Consider the following 24,965-nt stretch of genomic DNA (forward strand, 5'->3'; position numbering starts at 1 on the left):
TGTTTTACTTTTGTGTCATTTATGCAACACATAATTGTTTTATTTTAATTATGTACTGTAATCTATTTAATTGGGGCAATAGCTTTTTAGTATGGCAATGTTGCAATATTTAAAACAAACATTGAAAGTTCATGTGACATTCCCTGTATAGCGCAATGTAAAATGACTGGCACTATACTCTAAATGTTAATACTTGATTTGCACACTACTATGTGACTTGTAACTCCAGCTTTCTCTTATTTATTTAATGGAAAAGGATATAATTTGGTATAAAACAGTTAAAAGACAAGCCCCAAGTCTCTATAAAAAGAAGAAGTGGCCACGTGTGGGGGCATGGCTATTCCCCATCCAAGACCCAATGCTAAAGCAGCGATGAGGAGTTATTAGGTGTAATGCATCTTGGGTGCTCGGTTATACCACCAGTGTCGGTTCAAGGGCCAGGGTCCAGCCACATATGTGCAGATAATTCAGTAGGTTGCAGATAATATTGTACTTAGCCAAATTAAATTCAATGTACAGTTCTATCAAGATGGAAACTGGTTCATATATTTTATATAATTAAAGATGGCCACACATCTAAAGATTTATCAATTTTGGAACAAAAACCTGGTAATATCTGAATAACGGTTTTCGGCAGTTTTCCAGCATTTCAAAGCAAATGGTCAGATGTCATTTGCTACCATAAGTTACCAGGTTTTTGTTCCAACCAGCCAGATCTGTCAATACATCTTCAGATGTATGGCCAGCTTAACTCTTGTATGAAGCAATTTATATTTTCGGCTTAATGGTCCGTTTTATTAAACCGAACACCCAGTATGGTTAGGACTTGTTTTCAAATCTATTTGTTCACTGTACTGTAAAATACTGTATGATACAGTACAAATTAACCTACAAACTAATTAGCTGTTTGCTGAATGTGGCTAATTGATGCTACTAACTGATGTTGTAATGACTAATGACTCTTGACAATATCAGGATGATATCAGGATACAAAGTGATGTTTTTTTTATCACCATCAGACACTATTAACATCTAGATGTGACATTTATTTTTAGGGGATGGTTATTGCATTGCAGACATCACATAAACATAGTAAATTGCTTTATTTTGATAATTTATTTACAATATGTTGATAGAAATTTATAAATAATCTATAATTCAGCAACTGTATCCAGCAGACAGATGATCAATCTTCAGATAAGCAAAGGTAAAGTTAGTTTCTCTAGGGTTGAAGATTGCTCTGCTGCTGATATATTACATCTACAGCAGGCCTGGCAAAACTATGGTCCTCCAGCTGTTGTGAAACTACACGTCCCATCATGCCTTGCCACAGTTTTGCTATTAGGGAATGCTTAAACGATGGCAAGGCATGCAGGGATGTGTAGATTCACAACAGCTGGAGAGTCACCGTTTGGCCATGCCTGGTCTACAGTATAGGCCAAAGCAGGGCTATTTTTCTGCAGGCTCTAGCAGGAACTGTGGCCCTTATTCTAGTTCACTCTTTCCTACAAAATATTTCTTAGATGGACAAAACCATGTGCACTGCAGGTGAGGCAGGTGTTACTTGTGCAGAGATAATTAGATTTGGGTGGGGTTTTACACCTGCCTCACCTGCAGTGCACATGGTTTTGTCCATATAAGAAATATTTTGTCAGAAAGAGTGAACTAGAATAAGGGCCACAGTTCCTGCTGGAGCCTGCAGAAAAATAGCCCTGGGCCAAAGGATATAGTTGGTAACAATAAAAACCAAATAGATAAACAGCATATTTAAAAAAAAAAAAAAAACATTAGAAATGAGGCAAAAGAACAAAACAAAATGATCTCCTGCATTTCTTAAAATAAACATTGTATAACAAGAAAAATCACCACATTCAACATGATTCATAAACATGTTCTATTAAATACACATTTTCTTTACAACTGTCACTTTATTCATGTGCAAACTTACATATGCGTGCACCTTCCACATCTTTCGATGGTCGGCGACCATCAAAAATGTGGGAGGTTCCCCCCTGGCCTGCGAATGGATGTTACTGTGTAATTTCCATTTGCAGGGTCTGCGTGCGAATCGCGCTTGCGAATGGGTGGCGGCAGCTAACCATTCACAAAGTGGTGTTTGGTTGATTCGCAAGGGTGCGAATTCGCATCCGAGCGAATCAACCAGAATAACCCCCATATTTAGAGATGAGAGGGAGTTTGGTTCTAGCTCAACCCAGACAGTATTTCTGTACTACGTGCAATGTAAACAGGTATTTCCTTGCATTTAAAAACTTTAAATGACATTTGCAGCCTTTTTACCACAACACTGTCTATTCAGATGCAAATTTTGATTTGCCTCAACTCTATATTAGATTTTTATGTGTGTTTTATGGTGTTCCAATGTATAGGTCAACAGTGTCTAAGACGATAGCCAATAGGTTAACAGGTACACAAGTTCAACATGGTCAAAAGTTCGACAGGTAACAATTAGTCAGTGCTTAAGGTTGACTGACAAGAAATGTTCACATTGTCAAAAGGTCCATGGGTAACAGGTAGTCAGTGCTTAAGGTTGACAGGTGCAAAAGTTCGACATGGTCGAAATGTTGACACACATACAGATGGAGCTGGCCTCTTTCTTGCAGGGGCTGGCGATTCTATCGCCAGCCCCTGCCAGTAGCCGGCTCTCACCAGTGGTGAGCGCGCACGAGATGCTCGCGCACGCCCCATGGCTACGGAGCTTTCTCCACCGCCTCCCCCGCCGCCTTTCCCAGTGCCCCTCGTTGCCCGCCGCCCCCCTTATCCCTGCCCATCTCCCTGAAGTGGAGACGGGCAGGGACCCGCAGCGGCGCCGTCCGGAAACTGGGACGTGTGTGCGTGTTAGAAGCACGCGTGTCCCAGTCAGATGGATCGCCTCTGCGCCGGCGATCACTAGCGCAGGCATGCTGGCGATCCCCGGGCAAGAACTAGAGGCGCTCCATCCACCTTTACTTTACTATCCACGTGGACTAATATGGGAATAGTAAGCTGTGGCATGGCAAACCAAGTCAGCCCATTGAAGATACATGTTTCCACTAACTGTGCTGAGATATGGTTCAACATACAAAATGACACCCAAAACACTACAAAAACTTGTGTGTACCTTTTTTGTGTCAACCATTGTCATGTCAACCTCTTAACCCTATTGACCTTTTGACCATGTCAACCATATAGGGTGGACCTTATGACTGTCTATCTAGACCAGTGATGGCTAACCTTGACACTTCAGCCATTGTTGAACTTCACACCCCAGCATGCCCTGCATAATTTTTAGCCTGGCCAAAGAGTAAAACGGATGCAGGGCATGCTGGGATGTGTAGCTCAACAACAGCTGAAGTGTCAAGGTTAGCCATCACTGGTCTAGACAGTGTAGACCTTCTATACCACACCACTTGTATTACATCCATTTGTGTTGTACTGTATACAGTATGTGTGAAATATCACTGAACCACAATGATCTGCTGAAACTATTACATGTGATGTATTGTATTATAGAGTAGAATTACACAAAATGTAAGACAACATTTCTAAGAAAAAAATTAAAACCTTTTAGAAGAAAAGTTGGGTTCCTTAGTCTTTGCATTTTCTGAGGTTATGAGCAGAGTCTTCCACACAGAGGTTTTTGCCATTTCATCAGAAATGTTTATTACTGATGGGTCCTCTCTAGACAGAATTAACACAATAATCAATATCCTGCTGTAGATTGTTATGTAGCGGTTAGCGAATCAGTTGGTGATATTGGGGGTTATTCAGACCTGATCGCTGCTCTGCTAAATTGTAGAGCCCTGAGATCAGCTATAGGTCACCCAGTTAGATTGAAATCCTGCCCTGTTTAAGGCTGCGATAAGCCAGGACGGCAAATCCATTCGCAATCACCCACCATTGAATTATTTTTCCAGTGTTCATAGCCCAGGATTTACTCAGTGGTTGCAATAGATACAGGCTAATCCAGGCCGGAGATGACGTCACACCCTTTCCTTCTAAACGCCTGGGCACGACTGCGTTTTCCTTGACACTCCCAGAAAATGGCAAGTTACCACTCACAAATGGCGGCTACCTGTCAATCAATTTGTGCACAGCCAGCGAGCAAAAAAATAGCAGTATTTTATCGCAAGAAGGCCTTGAGCATACATACTGCGGGCTGTACGCGTGCACAGTCTATCGATTATCAACCGTGCAATCACGTCTGAATAACCCCCATTGTTTGGGAATAGATCAACAGAGCAAAGTTTCAACCTTTCTGGACTCTTATGAATGTAATACTGATGTAATACTGCATAATATAAGACTGAGCACACAACTGCAGACGTGTAAGTCGGATTCAGATTTTATATATATAAAACAGCATAGCCACCAAATAAAGCACCTTTGTTATGAAATTCTGATTATTTAGTGTAATTTTCTGTTTGCTTACTGCAAAAATGAAGGTTAGAAAGAGTCCAGTTTAGGGATAAAAGGTCACCTGATGCCGTTCGCTACTTCCAGTCATGCAGAGAAAGGACTGCTTTACCACAACATTGATCAGTGTCCGGACCAGCCCTGCCTATCATCACAGCAATTGGCCTATGCACCTTAAGCATCTAGAAGCACCATTTGGGATGAACATTCTGCTTCATGTGAGGTCCCCCAGTCCTGTGACCCCGGTTATTTAAATGAGTTTTCATCTCTAGAGACTACAAGAATCAAGACCACTTTAGGAATATGAAGCTGCATTTGATGGCAGGCAAGTCTATTTCTGATTCGTTCTTTCAGATCAAAATCAGTGCCATGCTGCTCAATGCAGCCCCCCTCCCCTGCGTGCCGTTTTCCCACCCTCCTGGCCGATACCACCAACCAGCCGCCCATCAATATCGAATCGGTATAGACGTCCGCCGGGTCGGCCCGTGAGTACACTCTATTACTCTAAAGCCCTGTATATACAGTACAGGGCGACACCAGACTCCGTACTGAGCAACGGGCTGAAGCACGATTGCTCAGCACACAATGCAGTACACTCACAGTGATCTGTGCAGAGCGGGGCTTTGCCTACTGTTCATAGGCAAAGCCCCGTGATCTAGCAGGAAAGACATTTTTTACTAAACCTGTGTGTTTTCGTATTTTTTTATGGGTGATCTGATTGGATAGTCTACAGAAAAAAAATCTGAAAAAATGTTTTATCGTGCTTAATTAGATATCCCCTATATAGATATTAGTCAAAATGATTTAGAAATCCCGCTGAAGCTGTTTGCTGAACTCAGATTTTTTTTTAAAGGGGTGTTAACTTACAAGGCAAAACCATGCTCACACTGCCGCTGAAATCGAGCGGCATTAAATCTCGTACAGTGTCATACGAGATTGCGTAAAGCTGGCCATACATCAGAAAGATCGATCTTAAGATCGATTGCGCTCATGATTGTGTACAATTTCCCTTGAAATCCCCGGCAGTCCTTGGTGGTTTTTGGACACACAATCTACACACAATCGATCATACAATCAATCATACAATCCATCTACTGCATGATTGTGTACACAAGATGTGCACACAATCTGCATACAATCCATCTTACAATCAGTCATACAATCCATCTGCTGATTGATTGTATGATTATGTACATAAAGCTGGCCATACATCAGAAAGATATTGTACCCAATCATACAATCTCAATTGATTGTAAGATGGATTGTATGCAGATTGTGTGCACATCTTGTGTACAAAATCATGCAGCAGATGGATTGTATGACTGATTGTATGATGGATTGTGTGTAGATTGTGTGTCCAAAAACCACCAAGGACTGCTGGGGATTTCAAGGGAAATTGTACACAATCATGAGTGCAATCGATCTTAAGATCGATCTTTCTGATGTATGGCCAGCTTAAGATCTGCACACAATCTGCATACAATCCATCTTACAATCAGTTGAGATTGTATGATTGGGTACAATATCTTTCTGATGTATGGCCACCTTAAGTCAGCTTCAACAATTGTAGGGTAGAGGTAAAAACATGATCCTAAAGGTGGCCATACATCAGAAAGATATTGTACCCAATCATACAATCTCAATCGATTGTAAGATGGATTGTATGATTGTGTGCACATCTTGTGTACACAATCATACAATCAATCATAAGATGGATTGTATGACTGATTGTATGATGAATTGTATGCAGATTGTGTGCACATCTTGTGTGCACAATCATGCAGCAGGTGGATTGTATGACTGATTGTATGATGGATTGTGTGTAGATTGTGTGTCCAAAAACCACCAAGGACTGCTGGGGATTTCAAGGGAAATTGTACACAATCATGAGCGCAATCGATCTTAAGATCGATCTTTCTGATGTATGGCCAGCTTTAGTAAAAGCCAGATCCATAGTAAATATAATGTAAAAGACAGATCCATTGGAAAAACATGTAAAAAGCCCAATTGATACTAAATACACAGAAAAAGCAGTATCCATACTAAGTTCACACACACACACACACACACACACACACACACCTGGTTATTGCTATAATAAATATACAGACAAGTGCGTACCAAATACACAGAAGAGGCCACACCTATATCAAATACATTGACAATGGGGGTTATTGTACTTTCTGGAGCTAGGAGCCCCGTCGCGTGTTTGGGGTCAGGGCAGGGTGTAAAATCACCCTGAACCATCGCTACATTTTAAGATGGTTATCTCTTACGATTAGATTGCTGAGTGTAGACACGTAATAATGGTTAAACTTGCTACCAAGTTCTGTAAAGAATTATTTTATATAGATCTGCTACAACTGTTAATACATACTTGGTTGCCAGGTAAACTGACACCACAAATCTATAATAACTAGTGTCCATCATCCTAGAATATTGATAGCGTAAGCCTGGGTATAACTGTCAGTCAGTTATTTATTTACAGCCACTGACACACAAAGGCTCTGGATCCCAGACTCCCTCGCACAGACTCTGACTAGAATAATCCATTCCAAGCCTTTCCTGCTTGCATTAGGATGGAAGGAGCAGACTATGCACACGGTTGAGGGGTATCTCATAGGTCAGCACCAGCCTTTCTATTGATAACAGCCACACAGGGTAGAATGCTCTACAGACAAAGTGCCAGCTCGTAGAGCATTTTCACATCAGTCACTTCAGTCATTTGTGGACCTTCTGTACCTCGCCTCAACATGATAGGAGGCTGGGTTCTTAGGCAGTGGGACCCACCGGCAATATCCCCGACCCTTGGCCTGGTTGCGTATACTGTATGGCGCCAGCCATACTTGATTTTAAACATTGAGAACTAGTATTGGAAAGAATATAAAGAGATATCTGTCATATAATTACCTGCAATTCCCTTCCATTGGTAACTGAATTGTTCCTTCATCCTCTAACACTAGAATGCTTTGCTCTTCCTACAGAGACACAGGACAAAAGTAAAATGAGTATCCTAATGACAGAAAGAGCTTAACAGCTATGATAAGTACAGCAAGTTATCGCCTTGGGCATTTGGCTTGGCAATTATACCTACTGTAATAATTGTCTGCGACTTTATTTCCTTCTCTGCTAAAAGGTTAAACTCTAACGGTATCTTCCAAAGCAGGAGAATATCTTACAAGTATGATTAGCTCTTGTAGTATATAACCCAAAGTTTAGGTTTTGAGAAGTCTTTGTTATATTTTTATGCATTACCTTCAATTTATTGATTTAATAATTGAATAATTTGCTATTAAGTACTGTATGTCTTTGAAGAAGCACAATCAAATTTTTAGTTCAGATCTCAAGTATTTCATCAAGAACTGTGCTTTTGCCTTTCATATGTTTGTACTAAGGGGGTTATTTTGGTTCACAAATCTAATTTTCTCTGCACGTTTTACATCAGCACCCCTGCAGTGCACATGGTTTTGTCCATCTAAGAAGGATTTTCTCAGAAAGAGTGAAGTAGAATAAGGCCCTAAATGACGAATGACTTTTGGGTTATAAATTAGTGCCTAACTACTGTATTACATACAATTAAATGAAGGTGCCCAAACATGGACGAGCATTAGTTCTGTAGGGTTGATTAGAAGTTCTATACCCTTGTTTGAGAAATATGAGACAGAAAGAGTTACGCACTAATGTTGTATAGCCGTATTAGGGAGTCTGTGAAAGTAAGCATGGTATTAGTATCATACCGTCTTATAAATACTTATTTTATATTGCAAATTGTAAATTTAATACAGTAAAATGACCAATTTTTCTTGTAATTAAAACAGCTGCCTCTGCCATTGTTCTTGTCCCAAACATAACCCAATGGTGTGGTTTGGGGAGAAGAGTAATAGGCACCATTCTTGCTGGCCATACACTTTTGCAATTATGGATGGTTTCATCCAATTCCTACAGCTCAAGCCAAGTAATTGGTTGAACAATTTCCAAATCGCATGTGTTTGACATCAGATTCAATGCGCATTCCTGTGCGCATTGGATCAGATTTGGAGATTGGACCTGCTACACATAAGATAAATTGCAACCGCAGACGTCAGAGCACATCGCTGCAATATATCGCATACGATTTCCCCTGAACTCCCCTAGCAGATCCCTGGAAGTCCTTCCATGCTATTTTTACATGTGATGAATCTCATGCGATAAATCGCATGTAAAAATAGCACATCAAGTTCCAAATTGGATGGAAGGTTTCCCGGGGAGCTGCCGGGGGAGTTCAAGGGAATTCGGATGCGACTTGTGCTAGGGTACAGGGGCCTTTAGCCTTAATACTTTGAGGACTATCAGACTAATTCTATATATATAACAGCTTTACATAATCGCTACAAATGTGAAAGCAGGTCCACCATTCTGTTTTCTATAGAATGTATAAGACTTTGTAATCTTTAGTAAATAGTTCCTCGTTTAAAACTATATTATCTGTTTGACTAGAGTATAATCACCTTCATGTTACCAATTCATATTTACAGTTTGTTCCTGCGTCCTGAAGTGTGTAGGGATAGGCCAAACTGCAGCAGATCAGATCATAAGAATGTACCCCGCAGCACATAGTATTTCTGGAGATTAGTGTGCCGGTCCTGTCCACACACATTTTTATGTGAGCGAGGGCAGGGCTGCATGCAACAGGTTCTATGCCTTGATTTGTGGCCGGAGAAGAGAGGTAAGCATAATTACTGTAGCATCAGTTCAGCATCAACAGCCATAAACGGGGGCTTTTTAATAAAGGAGGGGGTCCACGTGCAAACTCTGTGTGGACCTCCTCATCTCCATGGGTCAGTACTGTGCATGCGCAGGTTCTGGAGACTGATTTCACTACTGCGCAGGCGTGGTGGCCATTTTGGCTGCAATTTTTGCCATGGATGATGTACTCAATGCAGGACTGCGGAAAGGTAAGTATAAAAAACATGGTTGCAGTGTGTGCCACGTGGGATCCCCTGGACACTGCATACATACATCATTGACTTGTTTTACTTGTGGATACATGTGGCAGCATTACGCATGTCTGTGACTGTGATTGGTAAATTCTGTGCACAGGTTGTCTTTTGGAATATTGTACCTCTTTTTCAGCATCTTCTAACTTCTTTTTCTTACTTTCAGGCATTAAATCATCTAACCAGCTCAGTTCCCGTTTTGTGAAGAATAAGTCCATTAATTTCCTTACAAACACCAAGGCTAACACCTGGGCAAAAAACCAAACAAAGTATGAAATAATACAGTTGATGTAAATCTAGGAACACATAATAGCAAACTAATAAAAAGATGCAGGTTTCAGGAAGGGTGATAATGCTGTATCTAAAGTCACTATATATTTCTTGGTAGAGAATCTCCCCACCTTAACTCCTTGGATGCCGCAGCTGGAATAGGAGAGCTAGGGCCTGTGGCAAAACCACCTACAGTACAACTTATATCACATATGTTCCTGGTATTGTCTTACCATCATTGGAAATACAATGGCTGCCCGGGAAGCTTTGATGACCCATAGCAACACTAGACAGGTCAGCTGTAGGATGGTGAAGAGGTGGACCTTCCGCAGAGGAACATGTCTCAGGTAGATGAAGTCTGGCTGATGTTTGGCTGGCATCCAGTATAACATTAACCGATCATAGAACTGTGAGAGAGACAGTTCAGACCTTAAATTCCCAGAAAGAACACCATAGAAGACACAGATGAGCACACTTTGGTGAATAATTCTAATCCCAACCCAAACTACACCCATGAATGGAATATTAGAAATTGACATCGGATTTATATTGTTCCTATCTGTAATCCTGTTTTCACTAGGTTCCGCTGATCCCAGAGCTTCTTATCAACTGCATACAGTAGATGCCGTTGGTAATTTTTCTTGTCCACCAACAACATGAAGGAGAATGATGGAACCAGCAGAAAAGCACTGTGCATGGGCAAGTGACCACTTGAAGCATATACTTCTGAAATTCCACTCCAATATTGAATTTGTATATACCGTAGGCTTATATTTTAAATGAAACTAACATCTACTGTAGTACTGTCTTTGGAATAAATTACTGTGTTCAGTTATTTTTTTTTGGTACTTGTGTAGTTTCATGGCCTCAGGTTACGCTGTCAGTGTAGCGTACCTGTCAGAATAAGCGTAGTGTTCTCGCGCCCAAAGTAGTTAGCGTAGTCAGTCAGAAGTAGTGTAGCATCCCTGGCTGCCTTACTTGTGTAGTTTCACGGCGGCAGCGTAAGCTGCGTTATCAGCGTAGGCTGGCGCCGTGAAACTACACAAGTAACTACCGTACTGTTGGCGGAGACAGCATCTCTGTCCCCGGCGTACCTGTTAAGCCTAGTCAGTGCCTCTCTCACACCGGCAGCACCAGCATGATCCCCTCTCTTTGGCAGAGAGGGGATCATCCTGGTGCCGGCGGAGAGGCGCTCCATCTGTTTGACACGCAGGAGCGTCTCAGACGCTCCATTAATTATACGCTCCTGCATCTGAGTATCTATTGTTGAGATCTATGATATGGCAGATGTGAATGTGTTCCTGAAACACCCCCACTATCCACAGCAGCTCGAAGCGTGGCGAGCGCAGCAAGCCCCACGAGGGGACGCGTTACGCATCCTCCCGACCTTTTCATACCCCCACTATCCATGTCGGCGTGGAGTTGATTTTATATAGTGTGGCAAGCGCAGCGAGCCACTAAGCCTGAAGCGTGTCGAGCCCCGCGAGGGGACGCATACGACCTTACATGTGATCCGCGTCCCCTCGCGGGGCTCGCTGCGCTCTCCACACTTCGCTGGTACAGTGCTGTGCTATTCAAGCATTTTTATACTGTATTGCAATATAAAGGCTGGACACCATTGAAGTCACAGATGCTCCCACAACAAAACAATCTTGCATTCATCAGCTACATGGACAATTTTGTATTTTACTCCATGCAATATATTTTAATGAAATGAGATAAATACATCACTTGAGATTGTGAAAAAAGCCATCTCTGTCACTAGTGTATATTACCTGAATTCCCTTTAATGATGAGGCACCCATGTAGAGAAAAACTCCATAAAGTACTGGCATAGGAATAAACTAGATATCAAAGGAAAAGAGAATGTAATACATAATAATAATAATAATAATAATAATAATAATAATAATAATAATAATAATAATAATAATTTATGAGATTACATTTGGTCTGAAACTGTAGATAATTACAGTAGTGTTACATTTAAAAAAAAAAAAAAGAATTGTAAGGAATTGACTTGTTTTTAAACATTATTTACAGGCTCTATAGTTTAATAAATATATACATTTAATTATTAGAGCTATTTGTCAACTATGTGATAACACAAAAAAAAATGTTCCTGTTGAGGGTGCACGCATCTCTAAGGCATTTCTGCACATGCGCAAACCCCGACTGCGAATGGCCGCAGCAAGTTACACACTGCGGAGAGGGAGGGACGGAGGCCGACGGGGATTGCCCATGGGAATGCCCAGCATTTCATGGGCGTCCACATGAAATCGCTGGGCGTTCCCATGGGTGAGCAGGCGGGGCGGGTGGCTGATGTCACATGACATCAGCCGCTCGCACCATCTTCGTTCAGGCAGACAAATAAAAGTGAGTTCAGACTGACATTTATTTGCAATAGCAGAAGGAACCATTTGATGGTTAGCGACCATCGAATGATTTCTGCTGCTAGCGGCTCATGCGAGCGGATGTGTTGTCTTGCATGTTTCCGAGTAGACTCGGTGGCGGTGGCGGCGTGGGCGCTCATACGGGCGGTGTCTCTGGTGCTTGGTATGCTGCAATCCTCGCAGCTTACCGAGCCATCCAGAATTACCCCCTTAATGTGGCTACGGCATGACCATTTGAGAACCATCTTGTTTAAAGGGTCATTATTTCAGTTAAAGGGTCATTAGTTCAGTGATTTAGGGAGAGCGTTACAGTACCAACCAACCAGTTTCTGTCTTTAGAGGGCTCTGTTCAAAATGGACAATTAGGAGCTGATTTTCATTAGGCAAAATACAACAAACTTCACTGACAGGTATAATTGCCATTTGACATTCATTCGAAAATATATTTCATTTTATAAAAAATTTTACACACCTGAAGAACCCTTGTCATAAAGACAGATGATCCCATAAGAACAAAGATCATGAGTCCTGTAACCCGTTGTTCACGGATTCCCAGAAATTTTGGCTGTTCTCCTGGAGCAGAACACTCAGACTCTAGTTTGAGACTATTCACATGGGTGATGGAGAGGACAGTGGCAGCCACAAACCAGGGAAGTCCCATCACAGAGCATACACCAAGCATGAGTCCAACCATGAGCAGATCGAGATGGTAGCCACAGCCTTTCTGCAGCAACATACAGCAACAAATAAGAAATACTGGAAGGTCAGGTGCAAATGATTGGGTAGAGGTCACTTTCTTCCTTTCACAGTGTTGATAACCAACTGAGTGCTTAAATATCGATAGGTATGTGCTAAGAATTTGGACAGAGAGTCAGCATAAGGCAGTCAGCCAGCATTTGAAAGAGGTAAGAGGGGTGGGTAAGTCAAACACACTTGTGTTGCGGTTGTTTCAAGAGCATGTCTGGGGCACTACAACTCCAGTCGATTTAGAAATGCCAGCAGTGGGCATCTCTGTTAAACTCCCTATTGCTGAAAAATAAGAATGTTTCAAAGAACTGCTGTGTACAAAATCACAGTCTGCTTGCACCTTCAAATCAGGCCCATTGTCTCTATAGTAGTTTACTTGCTGAACAAAGACTTCTGTCCCACACTAATGAGCCCTGAAGAGGACAAATCAACATTTCCATAAGTAGAAGTCCATTTTAGCACTTGCCCTTGTCATGGCTGGATCATGAACAAGGGTAAACTAGTTACTTAAGAAGTGTCCATGTAAATGGCCATCTCAGTATGGAACCTCTGGGAGAGCTTAAGGGCCAGATGTACTGCGCTTGAAAAGTGATACAATGGAGAGTGAAAAACCACCAGCCAATCCGCTCTTACCTGCCATGTCACAGGCTGTGTTTGAAAAATGACAGGTAGGAGCTCATTGGTTGGTGGTTTATCACTCTCCATTTTATCACTTATCATGGCTTAGTACTTACCCTTAATGTTCTCTGTAAACCCTTTCACTCTCTGAGTAAACTAACATAAAAAAATAACATAAAAAGGACATTTAAGACATTTTCAGTGTGTACCTTTAATTTGTGTTCTTTCCTATTAATAATAACAGCTGTGATTTGCTGGTCCATGAAGATCAGAATGGTACAGAGCAGGGAAGGAATGAGTGCAGCAAGCACTGTCCACCAAGGGTTTGGTCCCAATGGACTAATAAGCCAGCCCCGGTCATCTCTGGTAGGCTGACAAAAGTCAAAGAACAATATTATTTGTCAGCCAGTATACTTTCTGTGTACATTTGTTCAGATATTAACATGGAGCAAAATTAAGGCCATAGCTGTAGGTATCTGCTGTCTATTGCTATTTTCTGCCCCAATTTACAGCTGCTGACATTGTGATGAATGTATGGATTTATGGAGGACAACAGAAAGCCTGAAGGTCTACGGATGAGCTAGGAAGATGTTCTAGCTGTAAAATACTATCTACATATACCTGTAAATATAAAAGGCTAACTACTTCTCACCTCTATGAGGTGAAGTGCCGCCAGTGGCCATGCAACAGACCAAACTACTCCTTTGTGTGCTAAAAGATGTCATAACAGAAAGTGAAAGCAATTTTTGCATGGACACTGAACTGTTTCAAACTTGCTGGCTATGGAGAGAGTGAGCTGTAAAGACGGAGATTAGAGGTAGGAGCCGATAGGGACTGGGGGTTGGGTGGAGAGGCCCTGGTCTAACCCCCCCCCCCCATACCATCCCCCTCTGTCCCTCCCGGGCAGCAGCACACACTGACAGCGTGAGAGCTCATGCCGAGCCTGCTGTCAGCACACCACATGCGGTAGGTCTGTGCTGCTGCTGAGGTGGGGGGTGGGCAATAACACTCCCCCCCTTAACTTTAGTGTATTTTTTTCACCCACCTTAAACATTTTGGGGGGGTGTCATAAGCGCAGGAGGTGGCCATGCCTCCCACGATTAGGTCATGCCCCCAAAATTTTACCGGGGCCCAGCATACCTCTCGGCTGCCCTGTGGATAACATATATTCCAAAAGATTAGGCAAGTATAGTCTGTCACTGTTCTAGTTAATATCATATAAAAAGGGACAGACTAGATGGGCCAAGTGGTTCTTATCTGCCGTCAAATTCTATGTTCCTATAGAGAAAAGTGCCTTGGGATCATACATAGCTAAAAAGATCACACCCCTTACACCAATATAAGATGCCATCGTCTTCTGCTTGTGAATACATCTATATGGGGTTATTTTTCATACATTCTTATTTGTTGCTGTTAAGCATTTTAATAAACCAAAAATCTCATATTTAGTTATAATCACAAAGAGGACGCTATCATTTGAAACAATATTATTTTACATGAAAATTGGAATAACGGTGGTAACATAATGACAAATGAAACAGCAGCAGCATGTTCCATCATTTCTACTGAAAGATTGTTCAGTTCCAATCTTTTCATATCCACAGGGCTTTATTTTGTAATATGTATGAACTATGTCCAGCTAGATGAATAATTCCCAGCAGTGTTTCCAGAATAGTTTAATATTAAATCAAATTGAAACTATATCAACTGCATAAAGCGACATTACTGCATATTAATGTTTTAGGATATAGCCGTGCAAAAGAAAGTTCATTTACATTCTTGAATTAATGCTTTTACCAAAACTGGGTACACCGAGCTACTTCTTCACTGTACAAATCATTCGAAATACTGATAGTACAGTCATAAAGAAAACTGATGGCTAGATAAGCACAGAGGTGACATAAACCACTGAAGGGTTCTGAGATGCTGTCACTTTAAGTAGTCCAGTGTTAGTATGTTATCTGATGAGGAAGGGTTTAGCCAATGGGTGAACGGGGGAGGAGTTGCTAGGCTATGAGTGCACAGGGAGTCAGGAGATCTGCCTCTTTGGAAGTTTTCCCCTCCCATCCCAATTCTCCTATTCTCGGCGGCGGTAAAGAACAATCTTTATTTATATGCAGTTGTATGTAGATGGTGGGTGCACTCTCCTGACATCGATGTGTCATTAGCCCATGCTCCTGGATGGGAGATAGCTTACACCACCTGCACGGGTGGGTTGTGGAAGGAGAGTTGATAACCAACGGTGTGTGGTGATGTTCCCCCCTATCTCCTGACCGTTCTTTAGTGCCACCATCATAATTGTCAATCAATAAATTTGACATTCAATTTTGAAATGGCAGCACTTGTGTCTGTGTCGTTATTTTAGTGTTAAGAATTTTACGTTTGCTAAAGTGTATGCATAAGGATACCCAATGGTGAGTTTATGGTCACATGAATAGTCTCATGTCAACCTACAGAGTAAACACATCAGAGCATTCAAAATTGAAAAACAGAACACTTTCTCCTTTAGTAAAAATTAGTAGATGGCTTCAAGTAATTACCTTGAACTCGCTTGGAACCTGAAGCTTTGGAGATGGGATTCCAATACCATAATCTATTAAGACCATAGACATTATTGTAATGAACACAGCAAAGTCACTAATGATCGAACGAACCTAAACATGGAACAAAACAAAGAAAAACACATAGTAAAAAAATAAAATAAATATTATATAATCCTCACTAAAGGCAAACATTATATAAGCAATACACATTTATTTATTTTATTTACCAGATATTTATATAGCACACACATATTCCGCAGTGCTGTACAGATAAAATTTGACCATTCACATCAGCCCCTGCCCCAATGACCGCCGCCAGGTCCCGCAAATCTGTTTGTGGTCACGTCGCTCCTCATGGGTCCTGCTGCTAATGAAAAATTACCCTCACAAAATGTCCGCCCCCTTAGAGTAGACAGTTTTTGAGCATGCTAGAGGAGGCGGTGGCCTGCTGTAAAGGCAGCCATTTTGTGAGGGTAATTTTTCATTAGCAGCAGGAGCCAGGAGGAGCGCAGACAAGTAGATTTGCAGGTCCTTGCCACAGACCAGGCGGCAAGCGGAGGGGTAAGGCAGGGTTGGATGGTTTTATCTTTACTGGGGGGGGCACATTTTGTAGTTACGCCACTGACCAGGAGGAAACCCACGCAAACATAGGGAGAATATACAAACTCTGCACAGTTTGGGCCTGCGCTACACAATTTAATCTTGTTGATAGGAATAGAAATTCCCCCAAATATTTGCATTTTGCTGCTAAATTCTTTAATGACATTTGTCCAACCCATATAACACTACACAATAGAATGACTTGACTGGTATACTCCAACTCCACTCTTTTCCCAGAAAATACGGTGTGGGAAATGAAAATTAACAAATAAAATAAATAATACAAATGTCAACATTAGGTAATATACCAAGAAATATCTAATAATTCCATATGATAATAAGAGCAAGAATGTTATTGCCAGTTATGTCTAGTTTGTATTTACTGTAGGATATATTGTATTTTTGCAAATAACAGAATTGTTACCTTAGTTGGAAAATAGCGGCTGGTCTTGAATTGTTTCAGGGTTGATGACAATGAGACAGTTGAAAAGAATAAGATGATTGACCAGAACAGAACATCAGGAACGTAGGGGCCTTCATGTCCACAGGCTGTGCCCACAAAAACACCTTTATATTCCTTGCATGCCTATTAATACAAAAGAGATCGTTAAGCATAGACTGTAAAACAGTAGATTTTTAAAGTTTAGAAATATGTAATGGACAACTGACATAACAGGTATGGAAACACTTGTTAGGTATATCCTTATAATAAATATTGGCAGTCCAGCGGTGCCAGGACAATGAATAGAGCGAGGTCTCTAACTGTACGTGACCCTATATTGCAAAAATCCATACACTAGATCCTTCTGTAAAATTGACTTGTGTGTGACACTAAATCAGTTCCCTAATGTTGGATATTATATTTGCATCTTTGTAAACATAATATTCCCATGCTTTTTAAGACTTTTAAAACAAAACTGGCAAGTATAGTTATGTTAAAAAAGGAGAAAAGTAAATGAACAGACTGTGGGAACAAACAAAACACACATCACAGAACAAAACCTAGCAATTCAGCTACTTCCATATACAGTATGTTCACCACTACACGAGCAGATGTATCTATAATGAGCAGGAACAGAGGCGGAACTACCATTGGTGCAGCAGGTGCAATGCACCAGGGCCCCTGAAGACTAAGAGCCCACTGCTGTTCCTGTCACCTTCTTCATGTTACCCACTGTTTTTCCCTGTCACACTGTCTCCCCCTGCCTCTCCCTGACACACTCTACCTCTCCCTGTCACCCACAGCCATGTTGAATATCGTGAAGTTGGGTTGGGGTGGAGGAGGGGAGCCCAAATTATATTTTTGCACTTGGACCCACGACTCTCAAGTTCCGCTACTGAGAAGGAAAATAGAGTAATTATTTCAATACAATATTTGTCTGTCACTTGATACAGTATGTGTGAGTACTCTGTTTGCCATACTTGCACATCAGCAAATAGTAACATATTTGTGCTAGAAGCAAATATGCTAAATTCCATAACATCTAAAAAAAAAACTCGGCCAATGTCATCGAATCAGAGTACCTACAAACTCAAATGGTTGTTTGGGCTAACAAAACCGCATTCAGATTTTTTTCCCATTTTGAACATACACAATGTAATAATTTGAGAGTTTGAAACGGTCACCTAAACTATGACCAAAAACGCTCAAAAAAATAGAAGTGGTTTTGATTGTCAATTTGGGGAAACAGGTAAAAATATACATTTATTGCACATTTACACTAAATAATTTTTTTTTTTATATTTCAAACAAAAATACAATACCTAAAAATAGTCTATGACAGTTGTACATGCTGGTGTAAAACCAGATTACTCTAAACCATATTAGCTACAATGTAACACCTAAATAGTTTTAACTACATGTAAGTGTTCTAATGTACTCCCTAAATAGTGTACCTACTTATACATATACAATTTATACACACATATTCCAAAAAAATCTATACTCAAACATTAACTATGTTGAAAAAACACATTTTTTTAAATTTAGCTGCATAAAAATCTTACTAAATAGTAACAAGATAAGGCAAGAAAACAAAACCATAAACAGTAAAATATTGATTGCGAGGATGAAGGGTCTTGTCCCTTTTGGTTTCCCAACCCCCCCTGCCTAGGACAGATTAACAATAGGGGGAAAATGGAGCTACACACCTCCACCTAAAAATCAGCCCAGCATCATGACAGCGTGATGATCGCCATGCAGACACCATCTGGCCACATGGTTGGCCATAAATCATAAGTATTACATTTTCATTTCTATTTTACACACAATTAAGCAATTTTTGTACTACTAGATATTGAGGGAGACATTGTGGCTTATAGAGTATGGGTTCTACATGCCTACAAGGCATTGGCCTCCCCTCCTCCACTTCTCCATGGTATAATGTCAACACTCCTTCCCCATGAGTTATAAGCCTTTCACAACAGAAAATACAGGGACTTACCCGGGAAAATGGTCCCTGGATCAAGCAGGGACATTCCCGGGTTGGCCCCTTTTACACCACCCTTGTCTCTGCATTTTCTGGTGTGAGGGGGGCAGCAGGGTCCGGGCAGCGGGGTCCAGACTGCGGGGATCCGGGCAGCAGCGGCTCTATTTGCCGGGCAGTGGGGTGGAAAGTACTGGATTTGAAAACACATTGAAAAGACTGACCAGACGATGATTAGCTGAGAGTGTCCGGCCAGTCTTTTAAAAATGTTTTCAAATTCAAGGGCGCTTCCTGCCCCGATGCCCGGCAAATTGCTCTACAAGCTATTTGCCGGGCAGCGGGAAACACAGCTGAATTCGAAAACATTTTGAAAAGACTGGCCGGATGCTGATTGGCTGAGAGCCTCTGGCCAGTCTTTTCAATATTTTTCAAATCCAGCACTTCCCACCCCGCTGCCTGGCAAATAGCGCTAGAAGTGCCCAGCCACCACTGCCCGGATCCCACCAGTCTTGACCACCCCGCCACTGCCCGAACCCCGCTGGCCAGACCCGATTAATACACCAGTCAGTAAACCGGGCTGGTCGCGGGAGCAACATTGCTAGCTAGCAGGGTTGGAATCCCAGCAAATTTTTCCGGGAATTTGGCCTGGGAACCTTGCACACCAGCGCTAGTCGTGGGTTGTTCCCAATGCCAACCCCGGAATTTTGGCAGGTATGAAAGGGGTATTAGCTGTCAGAGATTAAACGGCTAAATACATCCTGCCTTTCCCAGCCACGGTCAAATACACAATACAGGCGGCATCTAGTGAGAATATTCTTGCCTGCACTCTCTATTTGGGCGGGCGATAGCAATGCACGGCCCCACAGCCGTGCTATCGCCCGCTGTGTACACACGGGGTGATTCTGCCTAACATTCTAGGAGATTTTGACGCCTGGAAAAATCGCCCCTTGCGTACATGACTTTAGACAACCCTTTTTTATACAATTAATCATCAGAACTTTTCAACTGTTCCATCGGAAACATTGAATATATAAAAGAAATACATATTTGCCAACTCGATCCTTTTAAAAAATATCCAACAAGACTCAGTGGGTTTTGTCAGCCAGCTCGGAAAAAAATAACAATGCATTTTAAAGACATACTTTAAAGTATCTGGCATATGAAAAGAAAGTTCACCCTCTGGGCGTGAAAAATACCACTGCGTTATGAACCACTAATTATGCTATTAAGAACAATTGCATTTGTTATGAAAAGTCCTCAAGCAGATTAATTAAAAGCAACATTTTAACACCTCTTTCGCTGTTGAGCAAACTACAATAGGGGAAATATACCTTGCAGAGATTATAGAAACAACAGACATCACAAAGCTTATTTCAGAACGGAACTACAGTATAATGAAAACTGATATTGTGTATTCCGATATGCCGCCCTGACACAGCGAACACATGACTCATACTCCTGTTATTGCCGCTACAACTACAGGAGGGTGATTTGCTGATTGCATCCTGCCGGTAAAAGGGAAGCAAAGCTTATGCTAAGCTCTAGAATAAAATAAATAAATAGTTGTATTTCATAAAATATCCTGAACAGCTGGGGAGAAATATATATTAGTGGAAATATGAGCTTTTGGATACATTTTAGGATAGCCTGAGAAAGCCATCTGTCATACGTCAGTAGAAAGCCGCTTTGTTCTAGGATGTTTTTAACTTGATTTCTGCAAAAACATAATTAACCGAGATGATTTTTGCTTTATTTAAACAAGGGTAGTAGATAACTATGGACAATGTTACGTACAGTATCCTAGTTAGTTTAAAGCTTGGTATTATTTTTTGACAGAGCACATGAACTGAATGGGAAATGGGGGAATAATAAGCTTACAAAAATAGGTCTTTTTGATGGAAAAAGGGGTGTCAAAAATATAGGTACTTGTGTAGTTTCTCGGCGCCAGCATGGCGCCGTGCTACTTCCGGGTGTACGCTCGCCACGAAATATGTCCAAAAAAGTAACTTAACTCCATGCCAAAATGGATAGTTCATACCTCCACTATCCATGTTGGCATGGAGTTGGTTTTAAATAGCGTGGCGAGCGTAGCGAGCCACCGAGCCCGCAGCGTGGGGGAGCGAAGCGAGCCCCGCTGGCGCCGTGAAACTACACAAGTACCAAAATATATATATAGATTTTTAAGGCACCCCTAGGCCAAATGCTTCTTATGGAGAAATTTAGAAAATATATTATGATTGGCAGCCACAAGCACTGGTTTTGCCTGGTACATTGACCATAAATAATATGAATTGATCTTGGTCCACCAACCCAAGGCACCCCTGCAAGTGTCCTAAAGCACCACAGGGTGCCTAGGCACACAGTTTGGGAACCACTGGCTTAGTAGAACACTGCTACTTACATCTACAGTCAGGTTACTCCAGGTTATCTCTGATACAGTTATATTAGATTTCTCCCAATATTTCAACGTTTCGTTACCAGGGTTAATGGGCTCTGTACAACTGCATCTGAGAAAGACACAAGAGCAAGACAAGTTCTTTAGTAGATCATTTAGTTTAAGAAGCAATAATAAAATATCAACTTTTTAAAAACTTTGGAATTGCTTTGCTAACTAAAATATTGCTATGTTCAACTTTACAATACATACCTGGGAACCAGTATGCCATATACAATCCTCTGAAACTAAATGGATATTGAATAGCTAAAGTGTGAATAGGAAAACTTGTACTGTGCACTGTCCTTTTTATGTTTTAGTATAAAAATGGGCAAATGTGTCAATAGTGGCAAAATGGTGGCAAAATCATTTCCCGCTCATTTTGTCACTTGCACCAGTTAAGGTATGCTGATATACAGGTCGCACAGTTATACCACAACATTTCAAGCCCTATTTATTAAGCATGTGGTTCCCAAATACAGTCCTCAGACGTCCCAATTTTCACAAATATCCCTGCTTGTGCACAGATGATATAATCAAGGTAATAATTAAGTAATCTGAGCCTATGGTTGGATAACCTTAAAACCTGGACTGTTAGGATGCCTTGAGGACTGCTTGTGGGAGCTGCTCTATTATGCCATATATCCTTTGGAAACATTAGTTATCGCAGGGTTATGGCAAATTTCAGTACCACAGCTACACCAGAGAAATAACAAATATCTGTGTACCTGCCGTGTCCACAAAAAAAGTCTCCAAAGCTATTAACCAAGCTTTAGGATGTTTAGCTCCATTGATACTATTAGCTAACGCTATCTTGAGATGGCATTAACAGGTTCTGACTATAGGGGAGGCCCAGTTGGAGAGGGATCTTCCTTTTGGTAAGTATCTTTGCGTGGCCTGTAAGCACAGAAGTATAGTGATTGCTATCACTAACACGATCACCCATAGTCTACTCTACACTCTGCTGGGGTCTAGCTCATTGGCTGTTGCAGGAAAAGATAATGGGCGAAATGAATAATGGCAGAAATGCAGTTTTGGCCGCATTATCATTTGTACCGTAAGGACCCAGTCAGTACTGCCATCTTTAGATGGCAGTCCCTGCACCCCTGTGGTTCCAGTAACACTGAGCACGACAGACTCAAAAAGACTCCCGAGTAGTATTTGTAAATTTTCCTTTCATATTTGGAAAGTTGTCCATTGCGATAATAATTGTGATTATATGTATAGTACATACCAGCATTATTAATGTGAGTATGTACTTGATACATTTTTGGATGCATCGCAGATGCAATGCGTAGTACATCTTACCCAATACATTCTTGCGGCAAATAGCCACATTAATAATGTTATTTAAAAAAGCAAAATCAGCTTTTGTGCAGCCCTGTTTTTAAGAGACTAGATGGGTCTCCATGCTGATGGTACAAGTGGTTGCAGCATTGCTGAAGTGTAGTACCAAGTGAGCCATGTCCAAGGTACCGAAGCCTCAAACTTAATAACATCGATGTGCTCCTGAATCAAATGTTTCTGGTATGGTATATGACTCTAATTTTGCCATTGTCAAATGATGATTTCAAACTGTATATTCGGTACTTGTTTCCTAGCATGGCGCCCGTCGTGGTAGATCGCATACCTTAAGTTAAGGTAACTTAAGGTATGCAATTGACGCGATGGACGCGATTTTCTGTCAATTAAGTGTTTTAATTGCCGGCAAGGAGAAAATCGCGTTGATCGCGTCCATCGCATGCCATTATAATGGCATGCGATGCGACCGACGCGATCAACGCGATTTTACATAGGGCTCAATGTTAAATTAGCTTTCAATGATAAAATCGCGTCCATCGCATGTTATTATAATGGCATGCAATGCGATCGACGCGACCAACGAGATTTTACATAGGTAACAATGTGAAATGGGCCAATGGGCCCAATTTTTGATTGTATATGCACCGTCAAGGGTTTTAAGTATGTGAAGTGTCCCCCCATTGTTAACGCCACCCCACTATTGACGCCAACCCGAAGCGTGGGGCGGCGGTACGCGTCCTCCGACCTTTTCATACCCCCTCTATCCACGTCGGCGTGGAGTTGATCTTATAAAGTGTGGCGAGCGCATCGAGCCACCAAGCCCGAAGCGTGGCGAGCCCCGCGAGGATACGCATATACCTGTGAAGTTATGTGCGGCCGCTCGCCACGCTTCAGACATGGTGGCTCGCTGCGCTCGCCACGCTTCGGGTTGGCGTTCATCGTGGGGTGGCATTAACAATAGGGGGCCATTTCACCCATGAAGGGGGGTATGCAATTAAAATTGGGGTTTCGGGGGCTTTTTATATTGGGCCCAATGTAAAATTGGGGACCATTTTACATTGATTGCGTCGTTGGTTGCATGCGATGCGATCGACGCGATTTTTTAGGTCCCGATGCTTGAGATAAAAATCGCTGGCGCCGTGCTAGGAAACAAGTACCGTATATTCAATATATTTTGTTGTATGCATTTAGAAATAATTGTCTTCATTTTGTTACACTATTTTGGACTTTTATTCTTGTTTTTCATATATTGTAAACACACATTCACTATTTGCCTTGCACAACAAGATGATGGTCTTAGCATCTGCAACATCTATTGCATACTGTAGGTGTCTGAACCTGAGGCTAGCCGGTGTTTCCTACAGGCACGGGTGTACCTGCAGCCCCCTACTACAATTAGGTAGGAGCCACTGCTGATTTCCATATAGATTCACCACTGTTCTTTAAAGTGTATTTGCTTAACCTTCTGAACACTAGGTTAGACAGAATAACCATGGCAAGAATAATGGAGGCTTGATTGTTCTCCAATATACACTTGTCTTTTTTATACAAATGAAAAAAACAACAACAGTATAGCAATGATTGCTATAATGTAGTTACCAGGAAAGGTAAGCAATGGGAGATTCTCAGAATGTTAAATCATTAAATGTTATTATTTTATATGGGCAGGTGAAGACCTGACATTGCTGGGCTGCATACCGAAAATTTGGAAGAGTTAGGAAATGCTGGTCCACCCTCCAGTGAAGCCTATTTAGACTAGACGCAGGCATGTACAAACTATGGCCCTCCAGCTGTTGAGAAACTACAAGTCCCATCATGCCTTGCCACAGTTTTGCTATTAGAGAATGCTAAAGCTATGGCAAGGCATGCTGGGATGTGTAGTTTCACAACAGCTGGCCACAGTCTGGACATGCCTGGACTAGAGAAATAAAGCAGCTATGGGACTCCCCTCACTTCTGGGCTTCAAAGTTGCAGTTATGCCACTGTATGAGTAGATATGTATGTATGTGTAGATATATGTCGGAGTAAACAATGTTATGCTTACCTTTGGACTACTATAACTTGATAACAATAAATGACAAATTATCTTTTTAACTATTAAATCATGGGATTTAAGATAAATTAATCTGTTGGATTTCTTTTTAAACAAGGATTAAATGTCTGGTTTATCATAATAGACAAACAATATGGAAATAGTCAATATTTTCCCAAATCAAACTTTAAGATATCCGTTTCTAATCAGA

At 41.4% G+C, this 24,965-nt stretch overlaps 1 protein-coding gene across 4 annotated transcripts in view; it reads right to left on the bottom strand.

Annotated features, from left to right (window-relative positions):
- SLC4A10 (solute carrier family 4 member 10) overlaps positions 1-24,965 on the bottom strand; it is a 293,099-nt gene that overhangs the window by 26,396 nt on the left and 241,738 nt on the right. For all 4 annotated transcript variants that reach the window (XM_083153947.1, XM_083153946.1, XM_083153949.1 and 1 more), the window contains exons 15-24: positions 21,388-21,493; positions 16,985-17,146; positions 15,958-16,071; positions 13,627-13,788; positions 12,525-12,776; positions 11,435-11,503; positions 9,893-10,066; positions 9,515-9,637; positions 7,324-7,391; positions 3,562-3,678 (exon numbers count right to left, since the gene is read on the bottom strand). In XM_083153947.1, coding sequence (XP_083010073.1) covers positions 3,562-3,678; positions 7,324-7,391; positions 9,515-9,637; positions 9,893-10,066; positions 11,435-11,503; positions 12,525-12,776; positions 13,627-13,788; positions 15,958-16,071; positions 16,985-17,146; positions 21,388-21,493 — 1,347 coding nt within the window. The remainder of the gene's footprint in view (positions 1-3,561; positions 3,679-7,323; positions 7,392-9,514; positions 9,638-9,892; positions 10,067-11,434; positions 11,504-12,524; positions 12,777-13,626; positions 13,789-15,957; positions 16,072-16,984; positions 17,147-21,387; positions 21,494-24,965) is intronic.

Source organism: Crinia signifera, chromosome 7 (assembly GCF_055691185.1).
Source record: "Crinia signifera chromosome 7, ASM5569118v1, whole genome shotgun sequence".
NCBI classification, from domain to species: domain Eukaryota; kingdom Metazoa; phylum Chordata; class Amphibia; order Anura; family Myobatrachidae; genus Crinia; species Crinia signifera.